Source organism: Crocodylus porosus, unplaced genomic scaffold, assembly GCF_001723895.1.
Source record: "Crocodylus porosus isolate Cpor-Errol unplaced genomic scaffold, CroPor_comp1, whole genome shotgun sequence".
NCBI lineage: Eukaryota > Metazoa > Chordata > Crocodylia > Crocodylidae > Crocodylus > Crocodylus porosus.
The window spans coordinates 72,900,213-72,909,454 of NW_017728886.1; the positions used below are offsets into that span (position 1 = coordinate 72,900,213).

A 9,242-nucleotide genomic window follows, 5' to 3' on the forward strand; every position below is an offset into this window, starting at 1 on the left:
AAAAATGGAAAATTAAATAGTTATCTATTAAATAATTTCTTTTCAAGGTAGGCTACACCCACTGTTTTTAAAAGGTTCCTATTGTGTATTGGGACTGCCTATCAAACCATGCTTGAACTGTAGTTGGAATAACTGGTCATGACAAAAAAAATCTAACCAGGCAATTTTCCTGCAAACTCAAAAGCTCCGTCCAATATACATCAGCTGCTCTTCAGAAAAAATAATTACTTCTGTATGCGTAGAGCACTTTAGTTTGTAAAGAAATAAGTGAGCAACGTCCTTATTTTCTCCAAAAGTAAATGAACATTTGCGTACGTGGTAAAAGCATGCTTTCCCTCAGCTGAACAACTGGTCCAAAACCAGCGTAGCTCCACTGAAGTCAGTGGAGCTCTAATATTTGGACCAGCTGGCCCTGTAGGCAGTTTTACAAACACTAAGATATTTTTGCCTGCAATGTTGTAGGTGGGAAAGGCAATGTCATCAAATGAGACAGCAGCATATGAAATCATGAGGAGTCTGGATGTGGATTATGTTTTAATTATTTTTGGTGGTGTGATCGGCTACTCTGGTGATGATATTAACAAGTTCTTGTGGATGGTGAGGATAGCGGAGGGAGAGCATCCCAAAGATATCCGGGTAAGTGGGGCTGTTAACACAATATAAGCCATGTGTTCCTAGCAGAATAAATTTGTTTGATCTATGGTTTGCTACCATATGGTGGTCTTATCTTTTTAATTAAACCAGCACTCTTTTAGTGTGAGCTTATTACAAGAGAAAAAAAATACAATTTTTTGAGAGAATGTGTTAATTCATATGGTTTCAAGGGCTTTTTGCATTAGGACAGCAGTGCATTAGTCCATTGTCTTTCAGTATACATGGTTTTGAAGGGTTAGTCATTTTAAAATTTCATATTGCTGTGATACTGAAAGTACAGGGTATCTGCATTGTGGAGGTATTTGACTACTGTAGGGCAGAGAAGGGAATGTCTCTACACAATCTAAAACAAAATTATAAATTCTCCAGTCTTTGAATACTGTGTAAGGAGGCAAGCAAGCATTCAAAGCTTTTATAAGACTATCTTACAGAAACACAGAAGTGAGCAGATGCAAGGGATTAATGTGCTTGGTAATTAAAATTCTGCCTTGCACCAATGGACAGGAGCTGCATACTTTTGCTTGGCTACCTATTGTTTTACTCTGCTTACAATTAACTCTCCTAAACATGTGATTGTGCATTTGAGGCACAGCACATTTATGAAGTTTATTGGGTATACCATCATATTTACTTTGAGGATAATTGTTTTAGTGACTGAAGCAGAAAATACTCTGTATATGCCAAAATTACATATTTTCTTATGATCAGTGTATCAGTATGTTTTTCAAAGATCTGTTTTCTGTATAAGAGCTTGGTAAAAGAAACTCCCATCTATACCTGCATACAAACAAATGGATTTAGTCAGATTGATCCAGCTGAGGAGAGGGTACAGGGGAAAGGGCATATTTTGGTAGGAGACGGGGAGTACAGGATAGCTACTGAAATGCTCCTGTATGGGTCATACAATGGACTTAAAAACAATAAATAAAAGGCTGGCCTAAACGCCTGTTCTTGGCTTACATACTGTGGTATACCAGCTGGAACAGCACGTTTCAGTAAAACTGATGGCCCACAACCTTTGTGCCTTTACTTGTAGCAGAGAGCATTGAGCATTGCTTTCTGCTTCAAGATCAACTTGAGCTTGTTTGGCATGTAGAAGTCCACTGTACAAAGTCCATCACTTTGACTCCTTTGCATCTATCTATACATGCGACAGACTTCTGCTCCGACGCATGCTAATTAGCACACATTGGAGCAGACTTGGTTAATTGAACAAGCTTTCGTTAAAAATTAAAGCGCAGGACGCTGAATACACGTAATGCTGTGGGCATTTTAATTAGAGCTTAACCTCCGAGCACATGCATACACAGCCAAGGGAACAAAGTGACTTCATGTGCCTTATTCCCAACTGACCCCTGCGTGTTTCTTCAGGAAAGCGACTACTTTACTCCCCAAGGAGAGTTCCGTGTAGACAAGGCAGGTTCTCCCACCTTACTGAACTGCCTCATGTATAAAATGTCCTATTACAGATTTGGAGAGATGCAGGTGAGTGGAATTTTTTTTTTACTTTATCGAATTTGAATTCAAAAGACAACTAAGAAAATTGCTAATATCATAATGTTTGGGGGTGGGACGTGCGAGTTGACAGCTGTCATTCTGCTAGTGCAGTGATGGGAATTGTATTTATTTGAACTTGCAAAATTATTAGGGGTATGTGAAACAGGCTGTATTCAATTTGGATTTGGCCCGAATTGGAGACAGTGATTCAACTGGTTGATTTGGATCGCTGTCCCAATTCGATTCAGCTGAATCTGAAGATTCAGTACCGATTCAGAGAATCAGTGATTTGTCCATAGACAGAGCTTAAAATGTTTTTTCTACAGACCTCAAGGTACCAGGCGTGACTCATGAATGCTGCGATGCTGGGGCAGATGGAGCATCCCACAGGAGCACAGGGTGGGGCTCCCACGTGCTTGGCGGCACACCTGGAAGTGGATGGGAAGTGCTTCCGGTCCACTTCTGGGTCTGCTGCTGAGCATGAGGGGGCCCCCACTCCCATGGGATGCCCCATCTGCCCCAGCATCACAGCATTCATGAGCCTTGAGGTACGTAGAAAAAAAAGATTTAAAGCTATGTCCGAATCACTGAATCCGAGGGTTCTGATTCGATTCAGAGATATTAAAGGGTCTCCTGATTTGATTCAGAGTTTCAGCTGCTGAATCAAATCAGCAACCAAAGTTTTGCACAGCCCTAAAAACTATCATCAGCCTTTTGCAGAAAGCCACTGCCACAAGCTTAGGTCTGTAATCCTTCATTTGCTGTAGCAGCACTAGTCTGTTGACTTGTATTTGGCTCAGTTTTGCTGCTGTGGCTTTGGGCATCATGTTACCTCAGGCAGACACTCAGGGCACCCGTGCTGGAGCATGGCAATTGCTGTGTTCCAGCATCCCCGCGCTTAAAAATGGTGGGGGAGGCACTTGGCCTAAAGCTTGTCAAATAAGATTTATTTGAAGTACCTCCACCGCCATTTTTAAGCATAGGGATGCTGATACAAGGCACAGTGATGCTTTGAGAGCTACTCTAAAGCACTGCCCCTCCATTATCCATGGAGCACGTGTAAAAAGTGCCCTTGAATTCCATGGTGCATTATGAGCAGTTAACTTGCTAAAAAGTTGCACTTCAAGTTAGTCTTTTTATGCTGTAATATTTAAATGCAGTTTCACACGCATGAAAAACCTGCTTATTTTGGCACAAGCCAAATCACTGATCGCTATGCTAGGATGCATATACAGTAAAGATTATATTGGCAACATACCGCGACCTACCCAACTCAAAGGTATTAAATTGATAGACCTCATTAAGATGGCATTTGTCATGAACAAAGGTTTTCCATGTATGAATAAATGGCAGTGATCTTAACTGTTTTTTCTTGCTTGTTTGTTCTACTCCTACCCCCCCCCCCCACGCTTACCTGCAACTTTCCTTAAAGCTTCTAAAACTTTCTTTTTATATTCCTCTCTGGAAGGCCCTTTCCCTTTTTCCATACCCAGCACCAAGTGTACTTTTGTGAGTATGACTCAGTTCAGTGGAGCTTACACTTGCTTAACACCAAGACAAAATTTAGTCTGTACAGATGAGGAATGCTGGACAGAGGTTCATTCTTGCATGCAGCACTTTATACTGTAAAGAGATGAGAGAGGTGATCCATGTTTTCAAGATACTGTAGGCTTTTGACTTCCAACATTCATTTCTGAACAAAGAACTTGAGACTACCCTAATACTGCCTTACAGCACATGGCCTAACTGATGCATGCAAGTAGAAGTCATATTTGGATCTCTTTCCTTTCCAGCTGTTGAAGAAATTGGATTGCAAGCACCCCTTAAGCTGTAGTTTAAGATTTTTCTGAGAAGTAGTTCATGTTGCAAAAAGGCTAGTTTTGTTTTCCGCCAAAGGTCTTTAGAAACAGCTGAGGAAAAGTATAGCACTGCTGAGTGTGCACTGTTACGTTCCATGTTTCTCCCAACCTCAACATAATGTGTAACTTTAATTTTATAGCTGGATTTTCGGACACCTCCAGGATTTGATCGCACGCGCAATGCTGAGATTGGCAACAAGGACATTAAATTTAAACACTTGGAGGAAGCCTTTACCTCAGAACATTGGCTTGTTAGAATATACAAAGTGAAAAAATTAGACAACAGAGAGACATTGGACCACAAACCTAGAGTAACCAACATTGTACCGAAACAGAAGTATTTGTCAAAGAAGGTGGGTTTGCAGTGAAGTAACTGAAAAGGGGCAACAAAATCTTTCATTTGTTTTTAACAATGAATCACATAGCTGGTGAATTATGTATTTCCACTAGTGAGATCTTTATGGATACAGTTCATATTAGTGTCCAATATCAGACCCGCCTGCTGGTAATTGTTAATTTACTGTCTGCTTAACTGAGCATGTGAAGATGCAAGGCTAGATTTTTAGGCAATAATGCTAACTGGAAATAGACATGTCACTGGCTGTTACAAACCTTAAGAATCTTCATGTAACTGGAAGTATAAAGTACATCAATTCATGTTTCAGTAACTATGGCTCACTAAGTAAAATATAATGTGGCAGTTGCTTTCTGAACCTGTTTGAAAATAGTGATGCCTAGAAGTTTAAAAATGACATTTTTGTATAAAATAAATTAAAACTGAACTTTTTGTTGACGGAACTTAGTGTCTGGCTTCTTACTCTTTGAATTCATCTCACCTAATGTTCCATTTTTTATGCATGTCAGAATGCCTTGGTGTGCTCCTTCATTCAGCATTAAGCAGTAGAAAGGAAGGAGGGGGATGTGGAGGGGACCAAAAGAAAGAAAAAAAATATGTGCACCTTCAAAGCAGAAGTGGCCCCTGCTAGTGTCACGATTGTGTGTAAATGCAGGAATTCATCCCCAGTAGGATTCTAGAATAGTGTCAAATGAACAACTTATTTACCTGTACTAAAGCACAGCGTATAACGTGAGGTTATGGATAGTCCTTAACAGTGACCCTTAACCAGGGTGCCACACAACGTCAGCACCATTAGGTGTGCAAACATGATTCACCAGATAAACCCAAGAGATTTTCAAATAAGAATCTGTAGTGTTAAAAACAAACTGACCTGCTGTGGGCTTCCTACGCTCTTTGCAACAGAACAGTTGCTCTAGCATGCCCCTGTATAGACAGCAAAACAGATTTTATGGTAGGAAATGTAAAATGTGCTTGGTATTAGCCCAGTTAGGCTGTGATTAAGCTTGTACAGTATTCTTTTCAAGTTACTTCACCTATACTAATTAATGTGTCATTTAAAGGTAAGTTAAACTTGTGGAGTAAACTTCATCTATAGTGGTAAGCAGAAATTTGTTCTGAATTGACACTTCCAATTTGTTATTGTACGCCTTAAAAATAGAAAAGACCAGGCATAGTTTGCCCTCAGAATATCAAGGTGCATGTTTTAACACTGGCATGCTTTTTTCCCTGCAGCTTTGTCTCATCTTATGCGAGAGCAACATGGCTAAGTTTTTGTTTGTTTGTTTGTTTGTTTTGTTTTTAATAACAACAGAGATACATTAGCAAACAAAATTTTGAAAGCTGATAAAACTAAAAACTTCAACTTAATATGGGATGGGTTAAAGACTGGTCAGCATTTAGATAGGATACTTGCCAGTTTCTGTAAGACATAACATTTACCCCATTAATTATCAGTAAATCAGACTGTTGGTGTGCAACATTTCATCCTAAAACAGAGTTTAAGTGTATGGTAAGTGTAATGTGTGCGTGGTTTTTTAGGTCTACAAGTTCTGCAGGAATTGTATCCTTACCCAGCCTCCAGCTAGCAGTTCTTCTGTGCACTCTTGTAAATGTGACCAGCACTCATAGCTGTTTATGCACTGTTCCACTGCTGGGCTAGGTAGTCACCAATCAGTGATGAATTAAATACCCGTTTTCACTGATACCACACTTGCCAGTTTTGCCCTACCACATCTTAAGTAGATAGTTGTTTGTTGGCATTGGACTGTAGCCTGCCAATGCACGTGGCAAAAATAAAACCCAGGGAAAATAAACTGTACTTCATGTATACTAACTCTAGACAAATATTATATTTAGTAAGACTGCTTATACTTATTTGTAACTAACTACTATATTAAAAGGAGGCTGGAGAGCATTAATCAGTCTGGGAACTTATTTATAAAAACATGAAATTTTCTTTTCTTTCATCCTAAAAGCTAGGATATTAAATGTAAGATTTAAAACGGCCAGATGATGCTATTAAATGAGGGATGAGGCCTTCAAAGCTTGCTGTGGCTAGATAAAAAGCTTGGACTCTGCTTTGAAATAGTCATGTTAATCCTTGAAAACACCTAGGTTCTCTTAAGTCTGTTTTCAGATGCTGATAGTTGCTTTAAGCAAACATATCAGTAAGATATAGGAAGAGTTGTCTGTCTAGTAAGAGCTTGGATTTGTGTTTATTCTACCCTAATCAAGAACATTGGAGTATTAGTGTTAGGATAGAAAAGGCTGAGCCTATTTTCTTATCCTCAGATCTCTGGAAGTTTTTACTTCCAAGATTGAAACCAGTAATCTCCACTTTGCTAGGTCATGTTGCTCCTTGTATGATACCAGAGCTGAAGTTAGGGTGACTTTATTAAACTGCTTCTGCATCAGCACAGCTCTGGAGACAAGCCTGTACATGACACTTGCAGAAGTGCTTCTTGTTTAAAACTTACAAAATGGATGTGTTGGGAAGTGTAAAAGGCGATGGGGCAATTAAGATTGTATCTTGAGTTGATGTTAGTTTAATTATCTTAACTCTAAAATAAACAGACAGTAGTAGTGGCAGACCAGTACCTAAATGTATTTTAAATAAGTCCAGGCATCATGCAATTAAATGGGCAAAAGTGGAAAGACTAAGCATTATAGCTAACTAATCCAATGTATTTTTTTTTTTCTTTTTAGACCGCCAAAAGGAAGCGTGGCTACATTAAGAATAAACTAACTTTAAAGAAAGGCAAGAGACCCAACAGGAAGACAGTTTAAACACACTGTTCTGATTGCTAATACGAAGCAGTTGTCCTTGAGATAACCAGTCTTTGCCTTTAGCTCAAGTCATGTTTCACAGCAACATGAGGGTACAGAACCATCATTGGTCCAGATAATTGTACAAATTTTTCAGGCAATGTCTGATCAAAAATATTGGCTTATTGAGAACAGCTGTTTTAGATTTGTAATGTGAAGCAAGACAGAGCTGCTGTCCAAGTCTAGCAGCAGATTTTTTTATTGGTACATATTATCCTTCAAATCAGTTGAGAATTTGGACTGACTGCACCAAAGAACCCTCTAATTTGGTCCTTGGCACATGCATACTTGTCAATTTTTTTTTTCTCTTTTGGAAAAAACTTGTATCAGCAAAATAGCAATACGTTAACTGGAATGGTGAAAGGACTGTGGCTTGTGAAAAGACTGGTTTTATGACATGACATTTTAAACACTTGAGAGATGAGGAATGTGGATCTTTGAAATTCAGCTATTAAAAAGCAGATTTTCTCCCTGGATTGACATGGAATCATTTAAATGTATTTTTTCCTCTTGCTGAAGTTAGTTTTGGACTGGACTGTAAAGGCAAGCTGCCATCTCACAAACTATCATGGGACTGACTGCCAATTGGATGATGTGGGTTTATAATGCAGTTCAAATTGGAGAAGCTGCTGTGGGTTTGGGGAAGGTACTTTGTTGGTTGGTTTGTTTGAAGCGATTGCAGCATTGCTGTTTCATACAGCCAGATCTTGCACACTTTAGGAATAAGGGCTAAATTTGTATCCTTGTGAAAATCTAAAGCGACAGTAATGAATGCTACTGAGCACCAGAGAAATTGGTGTTTCAGAACTGAAGTTAAACTAGTTTTGGTAAATGTTTACCTGGTAAAGCAAGCAAGTGTAGCCTGTTGAAGGGGGGAAGGAAAAAAAAGAGTTGACAAGTATACAAAATCTCTTTTCTGTGGCTATTGGGAGAGGTAAGAGGGTTTTGCAAACCTCAGCCTGCCTCCTTAAAAGGGGCAGGAGAGGGTTTCTGGAAATGATTAATCTGTTTTTCTGCATTTTATTTTTAGAGTGCTTTATCAGTTGAAAAGCTTCTGCTTTAGTGCTATTTGCTTTGTCTTTTATACTTTTTTTTTTTTTTTTTTTTAAAGGTGACAGTTCTGTCAAATTAAATGCACTAAAATATAAATGGAGATTGAACATGTTCACTTTCCAGCTATAGGAAACTTTATACAGACTTGAAAATTTTTGTTAGTTCTTTTAATAAAGTGAAAGAAGGGGTTTTGCAGTTTGTGTTCCTGCCACAGGATGCAACTTTTTATAAGAAGTGACACCAAACATCTTGGTGTAAAATGCAGAATAGTATGTACCTTTCATGAAGAAAATGTAAATTTGGAATGTTCCGTGAAAATGTTACTGCTGACTTCTTTCCCAAGGTGTAGAATATTTTTTGATTTATAAACTCATTTTTTTACCCTATTGGTTCTTTTACAGACCAATATTACAGCTGCAACATTTTCACATGAGTAACTCGATCTGGATTTCTGACCCATCATTTTGAGATTTCATTTTACTTTGTTGCTTTAAAGCTCAGTGCAGATGAGTTGTTGACTGTAGGGGGAAAATAAAGTTAATTCAAGTTTTGTGTTAAAGGTGTCTTGTCATTCTTTAAGCTGGCTGTAAATAACCAAAATTGTGGTCCTTGAGGAATTTAAGTCACTGAGCAAGGTGAACTGCTTCATTTTCTTTCCACAAAGCTAATACTTCACTGTGAAGCTGCAGCAGCCCCTACTGTCTTCAACCACCAAGTTCCACATTTAACTTCCTGTGATGGAAAGAGTGGGTGGTTACTAATCTTTAGAGAGCAGCTGGCATCTTGCCCCACAGATAGTCAATCTGCAAATGAGATTCACTGCTATAGCTAACTTATTTTTAGGGAATGTATGCCTTGAACTTTGCAGTGACATGAAGCAGTCTGAAAAGACCCTGTATTGGGTAGTCTCAGCTTTGGTCTAGTGTATGCCTGGACCTCCAGGTCAGATCTTGATGTCTACAGGCAAAAGCAACTGAACTCACCGCTACAGTACC

General features: G+C 38.9%; 1 protein-coding gene across 1 annotated transcript in view; it reads left to right on the forward strand.

Annotated features, from left to right (window-relative positions):
- The window catches only part of STT3B (STT3B, catalytic subunit of the oligosaccharyltransferase complex), a 102,341-nt gene extending 93,535 nt beyond the window's left edge, over positions 1-8,806 (forward strand). The window contains exons 12-15 of the mRNA XM_019533411.1: positions 463-636; positions 2,026-2,139; positions 4,151-4,363; positions 7,075-8,806. Coding sequence (XP_019388956.1) covers positions 463-636; positions 2,026-2,139; positions 4,151-4,363; positions 7,075-7,155 — 582 coding nt within the window. The 3' untranslated portion in view covers positions 7,156-8,806. The remainder of the gene's footprint in view (positions 1-462; positions 637-2,025; positions 2,140-4,150; positions 4,364-7,074) is intronic.
- The last annotated feature ends 436 nt before the right edge of the window (positions 8,807-9,242 follow it).